Genomic DNA, 15745 nt, shown 5'->3' with positions numbered 1-15745 from the left:
TGAGGGGAATCCCAGTACTTATGAAACTGTGTCACATAATACAATGTACTTAATGAATTAAAAATAAAAAAAATGGCTATAATTTGGGGTCGGCATTCTACGCATGTGAAGCTGCTTTTGTGATGCTGGCATCCTGTATGAACACTGGTCCCAGTCCCAGCTGCTCTGCTTCTGATTCAGCTTGACAATGTGCCTCGTCAAATAGTGCCAGATGGCTTGATTACTTAGGTTCTTGCCACCCATGTGGGAGACCTGGATGGAATTTTGGACTGCTGACTTTGGGTTGGATCAACCTCAGTCACTGAGGCCATTTGGAGAGTGAACCAGTAGAGGGAAGATCTCTCTCTTCTCTTTAATTATGTTTAAAAAAATAAGTCTTTTAAAAAGGAATATACAGGGCTTGGCACTGTGGACTAGTGACTAAAGTCCTCGCCTGGAATGTGCAAGATCTCACATGGGCGCCGGTTCTAATCCCTCCAGCTCCACTTCCCATCCAGCTCCCTGCTTGTGGCCTGGGAAAGCAGTCGAGTGCGGCCCAAAGCCTTGGGATCCTGCACCTATGTGGGAAACCCGGAAGAGCTCCTGGCTCCTGGCTTCAGATCCGTGCATCCCCGGCCATTGCGCTCACATGGGGAGTGAATCAATGGATGGAAGATCTTCCTCTCTGTCTCTCTTCCTCTCTGTATATCTGACTTTGCAATAAAAATAAATAAATCTTAAAAAAGGAATATATTTTACAATATTAATTGAATAAAGGAGAAAAACATGCAGTGCTTTCAACAGATGGAGAAAAAAGTATTAGATAAAAAGTAATGAATAAAATCTCAGATGAGAAATTGAAAGAAACTCATCTACCTGACAAAAGGTGCTTATAAAAAAATCTATAGCTAACAAGATTTTAACAATGAAAATATTGAATTTTTCCCTATAAGACAGTCAGTATGCAAACATGTTCACTGCTACCACTTGTATACAATATCACGTAGAGGTTCCAGCTAGTGCAATAAACCAAGGACAATAAATAAAAGGTAGGAATCTGCAATATAACTAGTAAGTGAGTATTTCTGTCACCAGGGTGAAACAAACAGCTGGAAGCAGAGCTCGGTCAGGCCAAAAAAAGTACTCAAAAATTGAAAGACACTATTAAAAGGCTAAACATAAGAGTTATGGGAGTCCCAGAAGGTGCAGAGAGAGAAGCTGGATTTTAAACATGTATTTAATGAAATAATAAGGAAAAATTTCTCTAATCTAGAGAAAGATTTGGGAAACAACATCCAGGAGGGGCACAGAACTCCCGATAGGCTTGACCAAAAGCAATCTTCACCACCACACATGATAATCAAGCTCTCTTCAATCAAACATGAAGAAAATATCCTTAAATGTATACATGAAAAATATCAATTGACATGTAAAGGAATGCCAATTAAACTCACAGGAAATCTCTTACAGGAAACTCTACAGGCCAAAAATGGAGTGACATATTCCGGATTCTAAAAGCAAAAAATTGTCAGCCCAGGATAAGGTACCCAGGAAAGCTTTCCTTTGTCTTTGAAAATGAAATAAAATCCTTTCACAGTAAAGAAAAGTTAAAAGAATATGCCTCTTTCAAATCTGCCCTACAAAAAATAAGATTCTCTTGACAGAGAAAAGATATAGCACCCACCAAAACCAAAGGCAAATGTGAAGAACATCCCAGTAAAATGACAACAGAAGACTAAACCAATGAACAACCCATTGCTAAAATGACAGGACCAAATTACCATCCATTCATATTAACCCTGAATGTAAATGACTTAAGCTCATCAATCAAACATCATAGATTAGTAGACTGGATTAAAAAACAAAACCCATCTATTTGTTGCCTTCAGGAGATATATCTTTTTTTTTTTTTTTTTTTAAAGATTTATTCATTTTATTACAGCCAGATATACACAGAGGAGGAGAGACAGAGAGGAAGATCTTCCGTCCGATGATTCACTCCCCAAGTGAGCCGCAACGGGCCGGTGCGCGCCGATCCGATGCCGGGAACCCGGAACCTCCTCCGGGTCTCCCACGCGGGTGCAGTGTCCCAATGCATTGGACCGTCCTCAACTGCTTTCCCAGGCCACAAGCAGGGAGCTGGATGGGAAGTGGAGCTGCCGGGATTAGAACCGGTGCCCATATGGGATCCCGGGGCTTTCAAGGCGAGGACTTTAGCCGCTAGACCACGCTGCCGGGCCCCAGGAGATATATCTTACTAACAAAGATCAGTGGAAATTATATCCCTTGGATTCTGATTTTTTTTGTTAGTTTCATCTCTTCAAATCTTTCTTCTGATTAAATCTTTCAATGACTCATAGTTCATATAGTCACATCGCTTTCTTCAATAAGGTTCTTGATTTTCTTTTTCATTTCTTCAGCGACACATTGATCGTTTGATGGCATGTTATTTAACTTCATGGTGTTGTTCGTTTCTTTTTTTTTTTCCTTCCTGTTGCTGATTTTGTTTTGTGGCTTTTTGTATGGGGGGATGTGTGGTGACTGTGTAGTAGAGACTGTCATGTCTAGCAGCATGTTGTTTATCTTCATGGCATTGTGGATTTCTATGTTTCTTCCTATTGTTGATTTTGTATTCTGGATTTTCGTTTAAGAGGATGTATAGCAGCTGTGTAATGGAGACTATCATATGCAGATGTGAGGATACAGTGCAGTGTGTATCTCTGCTTCTGGACAAAGATGGACTTCCAATGAAACTGTTTACATATATCTTGACAATAGAATGCTGGACTTTGTCCATTGTTCATGCCTGCAATGATGGACATATGACTGTATGAAGACCTGTGCTATAGTAATGATATGGGGGAACTCAGTGAGGAAGGAGGGAATTGGGGAAGGGATAGGGGAAATCCTAGGGCCTATGGGACTGTATCATAAAATGATAATAATAAAAAGAAGTAAAATAAAAAAAGAATTCTATGAAATCACAGTAATCAACAGAGTGGTATTAGCATAAAGGTGAACAAATAAATGGAATACAACACAAAATCCAGAAATGAAGCTCCACAGCAGAGAATGTATAAACAAATTCTAATAAGTAGATTCATACAGGGAAACAATAGAAAGCAATAAAAATAAATTTCAATAATCAATGAAATGGGTGAAGCTTATAGGCACACAATAGTGAAAGAGGACAGACACAAACAAGTACATATGAATCTGTTTCTAGATAAATTAATAGGGAAAATATTACCTATGGTGCTAAAAGTCAGAAACATGATTAATTCTATAAACTCAAGGGGCCATGTCTTCTGGAATGTAGGAGATATTTTGCGTTTTGATCTGGGTGGTGACTATATGGGTATTCATTATATCAATAATAATTGAGCTGTAGATCTAAAAGTAGTACATTTGAAACATCCTACTGCATGCATGTTATTCTGCTGTTAAGTATCATTAGTACTTTTTGTACTTTTGTTATCACAGGGCATACAGTCACACAATTAAGATTTTATTTTGGAAGTACAGACTAGTATAAATGGGATAATCTTCAGGAATACTTACAGACTGGCAGTATCAAAGAAACTGATCTGCAGATCTGAGATCGTATACTTCTTTGCCCTGTTCTCTCTAGTAAAGAATGCATCACAAAGTGAGATCTAAACCCAGGTGTTTTGACTTCCTGTATGATACCACCCTTCTTCCAATTATCCTATGCTTTGATGAAAAAATTATTTACAAACTTCTATAAAACTCAACAGTAGTCTGTAGTCTTTTTAAGACCTGCTGTCGAAGGCCACTGTTCCTGTCAATACAAGAGGTGGACTAAGTCAGCCTTGGCCAAGGACTCACCAATGAGCATGAGATCTGCCACTGCAAGTAGATCCAATAGAAGAGCTTGGGGAAGTCCTTTGTCAGGATGCAGTTCGTGCAGGCTAGTGCAAGAACCAAGGCAAGGAGCAGCCTAGGCCAGGACAGGTTACAGTACCCACTGGCACGCATGTGGGTCGTGTCTGGGGGCAGGCCAGGCTGGGCTAGTTCCAAAGCACCCACTGGCATATGTGAGAACCAAGATGTGGTACAGAGAGGCCAGATCAGATCGCAGCACCAGCCAATTCACATTAGGGCTGGAAATGGGGGCAGGCTGGGCTGGTTTGGGCAACAGCACCCACAAGCGCAAACTGGAACAGGGGGCCGACTAGGCTGGGTCAGTATATAGCTGGGTCAGGAAAATGCTGAGGTGAGACAAGCCATGTGAGACTAGGCCGCAGCACCCACCAGCACATACAAGCCTGGTAGGGGAGCAGTGGGAATTCCCCTATTGGTCCACTGCTCCTGTTGGTGAGCATGAAAGCTGAGACCAGGCCGGGCAGGGTTACAGAACCTGTTGGTCTGCATGTGAACTTCGTTAGGGGGTAAGCCAGGTTGGGCTAACTGATTGTATTTACCAGTGTAGGCATGAGCCAGTGTAAGGGCAGGTGGGTTGAGCTTTGCATCAGCAACAGCTGACAAGTGCTGGAATTCGGGACAAGTCCTATGGAGCTAGACTGCAGAACCACCCGGAGAGTGCAAGATCTGAGCAGAGAGTGGGTTCAGAAGGGAAACAGTGGGCACCCTCTGATGGGCTGCAACTCCCCAAGGTGAACATGAGAACCAGGGCTGGGGGTGGGCATGGCTAGATAGGTGCTGGCACTCACTGGCATGAGTGTGGGCTGGAGGATGAAACTGGTTGGGTTGAGTTAGGCTTCAATGCCCAGTGATGTTTATGAGATCTCAATGAGATGAAGGACAGACTGAACCAGTCCACTGCACATGCTGGCAGGCGCAGGAACCAGAGCTGGGGGCTGGTACAGTGAGGGTCATTGGTTGTTCTGACTGGGCTGCAGCTCCCCCGGCTGTATGTGAAGGCTGAGCATTTGGTGAGCAGGGTTGGGCTAGGCTGCAGCACCCACTGGTTTGCATAGTGGAAGTAGAGGAAGGAGGACAGAACAAACTGGTCAACTATCCCAGGGAAGCTTGACAGCAAATTTCTGGGGAAATGGAGACTATGAGGTGGACTACCTCAGCCAATGAACTCTGGAAGCATTTCCTCATGCTTGGATCTGCACGAATAACAGCGTTTCGAAACTATCAAAATCACTTGAACAGAACCCTCAGAACATGCTTCATATCAGGGACCACAGGATGACATCTCGTGGCTGTTCCCCACCCCTGGGTACTGAGGCGGTTAGGATGCTGGGTGCGGCTTCTCCCCTTCTCTCCCCACTCCCCCAGATACAGGAAGAGAAAATGTGTAAACAATGGTTATCGTTGTCTCCCGTCCTGTGGAAGAAATCACCCGATACTGGAGAGCGTTTCAGAGGCACTTTTATTCCAACCTTCAGTTCCTTCTTTGGGGCAGAAGCCCCTGGATTATATATCCCTCCTATCCGTTCAATCCGTTACCCAGAAGCCTTCAGTGAAGTCAGTTAATTCCGTTATTTCCATTACACAGAGAACCTCCTCACCCCTCCACCAAGGCCCCTGGCTATCTCTCAATCCTCCAATCAGCTTACACGCCTGAGGCAAGCAGTAAAGGGCCAATCACAGAGCACTTCCTGAAACCTGTCTCCAAGAGGAAGTAGGATCCAGGCTTCATCTTAGGGCAGGGCATTGTCAGTGCTCCCAACAAATGGTCTCACCCATTTTCCCATAATCCTCGACCCTTCCCACCCTAATCCTCAACCCTTCCCACTCGAATCAACTATGTAAACATCATCAAAAATGCAATTAAAAAAAGAAAGTGAACCTATAGATATCTCTATTTCTCTCCCAAATCCTCCCACCCCCTGCCCCTGCCTTTCAGATAAATGAAGTAAGTTTTGGGAAAAAAACCTGCTGTTAATAAATGCACCTATAAAACTAAAACTAACAATAGATACTTAAATATTTCTTAGTAGATGCCAGATTCTGTGTTAGGTACTCTGTATGCATTATCTGATTTAATTCTTAAAATGCTATGAAGTAAATACATCTCCATTTTGATGATGAAAACTGAAGCACAGAGAGATTAGTTTAATAAGCAACTTGCTTAAGGTCCCAGAAGTAATAAATGGTAGCAGTGAGGTTCAAATCTAGGTAACATGCTTCTAGAGGTCACAACTTAGCCATTATATTTTTGCTGCGTCTGTGAACATGATTGATAACTGAACTATTGCAAGGTGTAAATTTCTACTCTATATTTTTTCGGTTTTATTTATTTATTTTTTTAATTCTTTTATTATTATTATCATTTTATGACACAGTTTCATAGGCCCTGGGATTTTCCTTCTCCCCTCCCCAAGTCCTCACTCCCACCCCCTGAGTTCCCCTGTATTATTACTATAGTATAGTTCTTCATAAACAGTCATATGTCCATCATTGCGGGCATGGACAATGGCACAGAGTCCAGCATCCTATTGTCAAGACATAGTTAACAGTTTCATTGCGATTCCATCATTGTCTGGAAGTATAGATGCATACTGCATTGTATCCTCATACCTGGATGTCATAGTCTCCATTATACAGTTACTGTACATCTCTTTAAATGAAAAGCCACAAAACAAAATCAACAATAGGAAGAAAAAAAAAGAAGAAATTAAATGAATGACTAATGTTTCACTGAAGAAATGAAAAAGCAAAGCAAGAATCTTCTTCAAGAAAATGATGCTGCTACATGATCTATGGGTCAGTGAAGAGTTCAATGAGAATGAGTTTTGAGAGAATAAACAAACAAAAAAAATACATGAGATACAGTTTCCATTGATTTTGGGATATTTATTTTACTGGGATGTTCTTCAAATATCTTCCAATATTCTTCCAAATATCTTCCAAGTCTGAGATTCTTTCTTCTGCCTCTTTCATTCTATTTTGGAGATTCTCCACTGTACTTTAAGTTTGCTCCACTGTATTCTTCATTTCTAATATATCAGCTTTCATTTGATTCATTTCCAGTGTGACATATTCCTTAAATTCCTTGAACTCCTGTAGTACGTGCTTCTCATTGTTGATAAGAAGCTTTATAACAAGTGTTTTGAATTCTGTATCCCCCATTTTCTCGATGTCTTCCTCAGTAAACTCTGAGGTTGGCAAAGGCTTTTGCTCCTTTGCAGAGAAATCTTCAGTAATATCCATTGTGCCTTTGTCTCTTCTTTTGCTCTTGGTCATTGTACTTCTGGTTATCAGAGTCTTCTCCTTGGGGCAGGTTTGCAAGCTCTGTCACCCACAGGTCTACAGTGTGATTTTACTTGTTGCAGTTGGTACACGGCTCTTTGTTTGCAGTCACTTGTGCCATTCCCTCCAACAAGTTCCAGGTCTGGGATCTTATGTTAGATTTCCACCATGGTCTTCACACCCCCAGCTCCTGACTCACGACTCTCCACCTCCTGTAATCCTGTGCTGAGGCTGCACTGTTGTCTCTGCAACCTTTCTCCCACCTTTCTGGTTTGAGCAGGCCCCAGGATTAGGGAGACACCAGGTGTCCTATATAGCTAGGTTGTTGGTGTTGCTGATCTTGCAAGAACCTGTTGGCTGTTAGGTCTGAGGGCCTCATGGATGTATTTTGGCCCATGCGATGCCATTCTTGGTGTTATTTTCCTGTGGGACCAGTGCAATGCCCTGAGCTCAGTTTTAGCCAAGCTCAGTGCATGTGCAGCTCACTTGGTGTTATTTTCCTGTGGGACCAGTGCAATGCCCTGAGCTCAGTTTTAGCCGAGCTCAGTGCATGTGCAGCTCACTGCTGTCCCTGCAGTCTTAAAGCCTTTGCCACACTGTACAAAATGGTGCGTGATGTGCCACTAGTGCAGTTTTTGATCTGCTGGCCATCAGGTCTGAGTGCTACCTGGACCTATCTTGGGTGCAGCCTTTAGGATGCCATGTTGTTGCAGTTCATTGAGCCAGAAATGAGTTCACTGCCAGCTCAGCGCATGCTCAGTCCTGTCCCATAACCTTTTCCTACCTGTATAAAATGGCACCCAATTTGGCTCTAGAGGATAGATTGGGTTGTGAAATTCACCCTGTTCCTGCACTGCCCATCTGGGACCTGCCTCTCACCCCCTGCTCCTGGTCAAATCTAACAGACCAGCAGAACAAGCAGTTCTTTGTCTTGGTTCACCTCCTGAGCTCCTGGTGAACATCCCTTCCCACCTTGTTGCTGGTGAAGTTCTGGTTCCCAATGGAGTTCAGATCGCCACTTGCTGAATGCTGCTGGGGTGTCAGTCACTGTAACACCACACTGTTGTGTCCACTGCTTTCCTGTGTCTGTCAGTCTCCAGGTCCCCCTCTGCTGTTGTGCTGTCCTCTACTATTTCCTGGAATGTGCCCTCTCTGCTTCACTCTGCGTAATGTTTCTTCAACATAACACATGGGAAAATGCAGATACATGTAACTACCATAATTGGCTCACAAAGATACAAGATCCTCTTGAAAGCTTATGGGTCTTTACAATCCCTGTCTCCTGTATGATGCAAGGATATTTCAAGCTATTACTGCAAATTAAATTAATTGTTCAGTTTCCAAGGCTCATCCTGGGTCACAACTGGTATGTACATTTGTTTCATGCATTGTAAGTTTTTACAGGTAAGACTGGTATATTCAGCTGAGATAATAAATTATGTAGGAATCAGTAAAAGCTTTAGAAAATTACCCCTGTATAGTATGTTTTTCAAACCAAAGCCTGGTTAATATTTTCTTCCCTGTGCTTCACTGTTGCCCCAATTATCACAATGTAACATAATCACAAACTGGTGACAAGAAAGGAAAAAAAAGAACCTCATAGTTGTGAATTTCACTATTATGTCAATCATCATTTTTAGTTTCTTTGCTTCATACTCTAAAAAAAAAAGATCACATTCCGTACTTACTGAGTCCACAAGATTTTCTGTTTTGTCTATTAATAATTCCAATCTTTCTCCTCGTTGAGCTACCAGATCTATGTTGGAAAAACAGAAAAGATTATGTTTTATATTACAAACTTGCTGCTTTTATCTTTGTGTTAAATAAAATCTTAACAAAATTTTCATAGTTATTTGCAGGAAGCCATGCTGTTGGGTCAGATGGCATGGGTCTGTGATGAGCATTGCTCCTCAGTTAGCAAGGCTACAAGGGGCTGCATGGCAAGGTCTGGAAGAATGTCTCTGGTCACCTCATTGTTGCCTCACCCCATTGTATGGACACTCGATCACCTCTCTGATGTTTCATAGAATTCTCCTGAGGGTGTTGTTGTTTTTCTGCAAATGTGAAATGATTTCTGTAACTGTTATAACACCTCAAACTGATCAATCATGTTATGATAAAATCATCTTTAGCAACGTAAGGCAATGACACACAGCTAAAAGCATGCAATGGTACAATTGAGCCCACAGTGTGTTCAAGCATCCTGCTATGTGTCCACCTTTGTCCTGAAGTTTGCCCTAATATAAGTAATGTTTTCCTTAAGAAATGGCTTGATAATATCTTGGAACAGATGGCAATCATGGAGGTACAAAGAGTTTTTTTTTTTTATTAATTATTTTGCATTATGTGACAGTTTCATAGGCTCTGGGAATCCCTCCCCTCCCCTCCCCCCGGTGGATTCCTCCACCTTGATGCAATATTACAGTTCAAATTCAATCAAGATTCTTTCCTTGCAAACATATACCAAGCATAGAGTCCAGCTACATATTGTCCAGATGGGTTGAACAGTTTCTTGGGGAGACCATTTCTGGTCCGAAGTTAGAGCTGGTAGAATATCATCCCAGTCAATTAAGAGTCCCAATATAACATCAAGAGCAATTTGCAACATTATGGAATTGACATGGTTTTGAGTAACCAGTATGTTAAAAAAAAAGCAAGTCCTAACCACAACCTATGATTCGCTTTTTTTTACCATGCGCCTCAAACTGTTACAACACATGATATGATTCATTTTGGTTTATCACCATGGAAAGCAGAAAGAAAACAGTTCATAAAGATAAAAGGAAGCTTCTTGTAAAGGCCCTCTGTTTGCAGATTGGCTGAGCTGCCCTGATCACTTTCACTGCCCTTTAACAAAAGAACAAAAAACAACTGAATCAGCACTAGGTGAAGGTGGTGGTAATTAATGCATGATTGACTATAAGATTTAATAAAGAATCTATGATATATACTTTTATAAATTCCTTTCATTTATGAGCTTCCCTTTTAATCTGTACTCTTGATATTTTAAATAATATTAGGTAGCTTATGTTTTAGTGAAAAGTGATTTTGGATGTAAGTAAACCACTTGTCACTATGTAACTGCATGTGCTGCCAACCGTGGAGTTCCTGGCTTCAGCCAGGTCACTGCAGGTTTGAATGAGTAATAGCTTGCTGAAAATATTTTCTCTGAAGTAAAATAACAATAACGTTTTTTAAGATTGATTTTGTAATCATTCTTTTATAATGAAGTAAAAATGAAACAATAGGATGTTGTGCAAAAGCTTGTGATGATTTGTGTATAAATAAAGAAGGCAGCTTTTCTGAGTTGTCCATTATGAGCATCATGCTGTAACGGTCCACATCCCATCTCTCCCCTTTTTATCTTCTCACTGATCCATGCATCCTTTGCAAGCTCTCAAGTCAGCTGGAGTGGGTCTCTGGCAGTTATTATTCCTGGCAACTCATATTTATGACAGAAAAACTTACATTTGTAAAAATAAAAGGTTCTGCATTTAGCCTTATTAACTGAAGTAGACAGTAGCATTCTTCATGTAAAGAGACAGACACTAAATTTAGTTTTTGCAAATTATACAGTCTGCATTGCAAGTACTTCATTCTATCAGACAGAGCGAATGTTTGAATGTATGGGCAATGATTACATTCCAAGAAACCTTTATGTGGAAAAACAGGCAGCAAAAATGTTAGAATAACCAAAATAATCCAAGTAGTGGATCCAATGTGGTAGCCTAATGGCTAAAGTCCTTGCCTTGCATGTGCCAGGATCCCATATGGGTACTGGTTCGTATCCTGGTTATTACACTTCCCATCCAACTCCCTGCTTGTGGACTGGGAAAGCAGTGGAGAATGGCCCAAGCAGGGAGACCTGAGGAAGCTCTTGGCTCCTGGCTTCGGGTTGGCCCAGCTCTAGCCATTGTGACCACTTGGGAGTGAACCAGTGGATGAAAGATCTTTCTCTCTGTCTCTCCTCCTCTCTATATATTTGACTTTACAATAAAATGAATAAATGTTAAAAAAAAAATCCAAAGTGGCAGGATACAAAGTCAATGTACAAAATCAGTTGTTATTATATATTGGTAGTGAATTGTCTGAAAACTCTGGAAAGCAACCTCACTTTCCACAGCTACAAAAGGAATGTAACAATAAATTAAGTGAGGTGGAAGATCTCTGTCATGAAAACTGCAAACGCTTTCTTAAAAGAAACTGAAGGGACACCAACAAATGGAAAGACACTTCATGTTCATGGAACATATGAAGACATAGGGAGAGGATGTCATCTACAAACCAAGAAAGTCGTATGACTTGACTATGCTGGTGCCCTGCAAAAAAAAAAAATAAACTTTGTTGCTCAAACAACCCAGTCAATGACATTTTGTCCTGGCTACCTAAGACAAATTATTTTAAATTAATAGTCTAACTTCCCATCTCATGAAATAGGAAAAAAGAGAAAACTAAATCCAAAGCTGGATTAATGTGGAAAAATTAGAGGACAGAAAAAAAAACAGGGGAAAAAAATCAAAGAAAGCAGGAGTTAGCTGTTTGAAAAGTAACTAAACTAACAAATCTTTTTGCAGAATGATCAAAAAAATGAGAGGACTCAAATGACTAAAATCAGAAATAAAAGAAGGGTCATCACCACCCACTTCACAGAAATCAAAAGGATCCTACGAATAAGAGTGTGTCAACATCTTATATAACTTACATGAAATAGACAAATTCCTAGAAAGATAACAAACTGCCAGAACAAACTCTAGGAAAAAAATATAGACATATAATACATAAAGAAACTGAATTGATAATTTAAAACTTTTGCACCAAGAAAAGTCCAGGCCTAGTTGGTGAATTATAGCAAACATTTCAATATTTAACCAATTTTCACAAACTCCTTGAAAAATCAGAGATGGAAATACTTTTCAACTCATTTTCTGAGGCCGGTACAGCCACAATATCAAAATAAAAGGCATATAATGCAAGAAAATACAGATTATCATCTCTTTTGAACAGATATTAATGAAGTCTCAGTAAAATACTGGTAGCATGTACCAAAAAGGATTATATAAAATAGGGTGAGGACAGGTTTAAATAGAGAAGGACTAGCTGAGGTAAAGCAGAGAGGGCACAAGAAATAGGAGAGGACATGCTGATGGCAGAGGGATACCTGGACATCTGTGGATGTGGGGAAGCAGCAGAGACAGCAGAGCAGTGCTGCAGTGAACAGATACCCCAATGGTGATTGGTGATAGCAGCTCCACTGGCAGCCAGGTGGAAAGTGGAGTTCACTGGGAACTCAGGAGGTGAACTAAGCCATAGAATCACGAGTTCTGCTGACTTGTTCAATTCTAACGTGGGCGGAAGCAGAGTGACAGAGCCCACGCAATTGGGTGTAGGAATAGGGTGAATTTCATGGTCCAGACTACACCAGTGCAGCACTGGGCACCGATTTGTAAACCAGGACGGAGGATCTGGAGGAAGGACAACACTGAGCTGCTTATGCACTAAGCCAGGACAGAGCTCACATCTGGCTCAATGCATTGCACTAGTCCTATCAGGAAAACCATACTGACAACATTATATAAACCAACAAATCTGAAGACTCAGAAGAAAAGAATAGATTTTTGGACACATACAATCTACCAAAACTGAATCATGAATGAATAATGTAAATAGGCCTATAACTAAACCTGAAATTGAATCAGTAATTAAATCCCTCCCAACCAAGAAAAGCCCTGGACTGGATGGCTTCACTGCTAAATTCAACAAAATGTTTCATGAAGAACTTGCTTCAATCCTCCACAAGCTATTAAAAAAATAGAAAGCAAGGTAATTCTTCCAAACTCTTTGTACAAAGCGAACATTACATTAGTACCAAAGCCAGACAGAGACACAACAGAAAAAGAGAACTGCAGACCAACATCCCTGATGAACACGGAAGCAAAAATCTTCAACAAAATACTATACAACAGAAACCAACAATATATTAGACAGAGTGTTCCCCCAGACCAGGTGGGATTTGTTGCTGGCATGCAGGATGGCTTCTCATACGCAAATCCGTAAATGTGATACACCACATAAACAAAGTGAAAAATAAAAACTGGGCCCGGCATGATAACCTAGTGGTTAAATTCCTCGCTTTGCATGCCTGGGATACCATATGGGCACCAGTTCTAATCCCAGTGGCCCTGCTTCTCATCCAGCTCCCTGCTTGTGGTCTAGGAAAGCAGTTGAGGACGGCCCAAGGCCTTGGGACCCTACACCTGTGTGGGAGACCTGGAAGAGGCCCCTGGCTCCTGGCTTCGAATTGGCTCAGTTCCAGCCACTGAGGTCACTTGGGGAGTGAACCATTGGATGGAAGATCTTCCTCTCTGTCTCTCCTCCTCTCTGTGTCTCTGCCTTTCCAATAAAAATAAATAAATCTTTAAAAAAACCGCATGATCATCTGATTGAGTGCACAGGAGGCATTTGATAAAATCTAACACCATTTAAGCAAGATAAGCATAAAAAGAACATCCTGCAACACAATCAAAGCAATATACAAAAAAAAACTCAATGCCAACATCATACTAAATGGGGAAAGACTGGAAGCTTTTCCACTGATCTGGAACTAGACAAGGATGCCCCTTTCATCACTGCTATTCGATATAGTATTGGAAGTCCCAGATAGAACTATTAGTCAAGAAAAAGAAATTAAAGGGATTCAATTCAGAAATGAGGAAATAAAATTATCCCTACATGCAGACTATATACTATATGTGGAGAACCAAGAGACTTGAGCAGGGGCTATTGGAACTCATAAAAGAGTTTGGTAGGGTAGCAAATACAAAATTAACGAACATAAATAGATGGCCCTAGTATTCACAAATAACTCCATAGCTGCGAAAGAACTCGTAAGTAGCCTTTAAAATAACAGAGACAAATCTTAAATACCTTGCAATAAACCTAATCAAAGAGGTGAAAGACCTCTATGATGAAAATTACAAACCATTAAAAATTAGAATAATACATTTAAACAGAGCAATTACCATGTTCCTGGATCAGCAGGATCAACATCATCAAAATGCTTATATTACTGAAGTAATATACAGATTCAAATATAATCCCAATGAAAATCTCAACAACATTCTTCTTAGAAATAGAAAAGATGATAGGAAAATTCCTCTAGAAACACAAGAGACCACGGACAGCCAAAGCTATCCCGAAGAATAAAAAAGAAGCTAGAGGAATCACATTTCCAGACCTCAACATGCACTAGGCATTGGTTGTCAAAACAGTCTAATACCAATACAAAAACAGAAGATCAGTGGAACAGAACAGAAACACCAGAAGGGAGACCACACATGTATAGCCAACTAATCTTTGACAAGAAAACTGACAACAATCCAAGGGAAAAGCCTGGTCTCTTTAACAAATACCATCAGCACAATTGGATAGCAGCCTGAAGAGATAAGAATCAAGACTCTCACCTTTCATCTTATATAAAAATCAACTCTAAATGGATCAAGAACCTAAATTCGTACCCAGAAACCATCAAACCATTAGAGGAAGACACAGTAAGCACTCTAAAAGATTTAGGCATTGGTAAAAACTTCTTAGAAAAGTCACGAAAAGCACAAGCAGCCAAAGCCAAAATAAACAAATGGCATAGAATCAAGATGGTAGCATAGGGTACAGACAGTTCAGGAGGACGGATAATCAATCATTAGACAGGGTACAGCACAGGGAGCAGATTACAGCAAAAGATAGGGTGTCAGGCAGTCAACGGGGGGGAGGTACCTGGAGACCCCCTGAACACAGGGAAGAAGTGGCGACAGCAGAGTGGTTTACAGGGAACAGAAAACCCACCAGCCACTGGTGAACAGCGACTCAGACTCCATCAACAACCAGGGATCTAGCGGTGGCCACAAACTGGCAACTGCAGCAGCCAGGTGGGAGTGTGGATTTGCACAGGGAGCTCAGAAGACGAAGGTAGGCTAGGACCAGTCAATCTTGCCAAATATTTCGGCTCAGCAACAAACGGAAAGGGAACAGCAGACTCTGCCAGGCAGACTGTTACGGGTTGGAGCTCATGGCACAGGGATTGAAGGCCAGAGTGGGCGCATTTCCGGCTAGTCATGCTGGGCTGATCCCATGGGGAGGACAGCGCCAGCTTTGTGTCCTGTAGGATCTGTGTTCCCAGATCCGAAGGCCAACAGCCCTGGCTCTCCGGCAGTGCCCCTCTAGGTGCCATCTTGTATGTCTAGACAAGATCAGTGATGCCAACAAACCAGTTATCTGGGACAGTTGGCATTTTCCCAATCCAGGACATTGAATGAACATAAAAATTGACTTGTAGACCTGTAATTAATATATCTTAGGAGAAGAATCTGTCAGACAGGATAGCAATGTAAAAAGTTAAAAGCAGAGACAGAGGCACAATGGATATTATCAAAGACTCCCTGGTAAAGGAGCAAAAGCTTCTACCACCCTCAGAGTTAACTGAGGTCTGAGGTCATTGAGAAAATGGGGGATGCAGAATTCAGAAAACTCATTCTAAAGCTTCTGACCAACAATGAGAAGCACATAATACAGGAGTTCAAAGAAT

General features: G+C 41.2%; 1 protein-coding gene across 1 annotated transcript in view; it reads right to left on the bottom strand.

Annotated features, from left to right (window-relative positions):
* The window catches only part of LOC131478760 (vesicle-associated membrane protein 7-like), a 35688-nt gene that overhangs the window by 12502 nt on the left and 7441 nt on the right, over positions 1 to 15745 (bottom strand). Inside the window, exon 3 of the mRNA XM_058659322.1 lies at positions 8856 to 8923. Within this exon, the coding sequence (XP_058515305.1) occupies positions 8856 to 8923 (68 nt within the window). The remainder of the gene's footprint in view (positions 1 to 8855; positions 8924 to 15745) is intronic.

This window comes from Ochotona princeps, chromosome Y (genome assembly GCF_030435755.1).
Source record: "Ochotona princeps isolate mOchPri1 chromosome Y, mOchPri1.hap1, whole genome shotgun sequence".
NCBI classification, from domain to species: domain Eukaryota; kingdom Metazoa; phylum Chordata; class Mammalia; order Lagomorpha; family Ochotonidae; genus Ochotona; species Ochotona princeps.
This window is presented reverse-complemented; position numbering and strand designations above follow the sequence as displayed.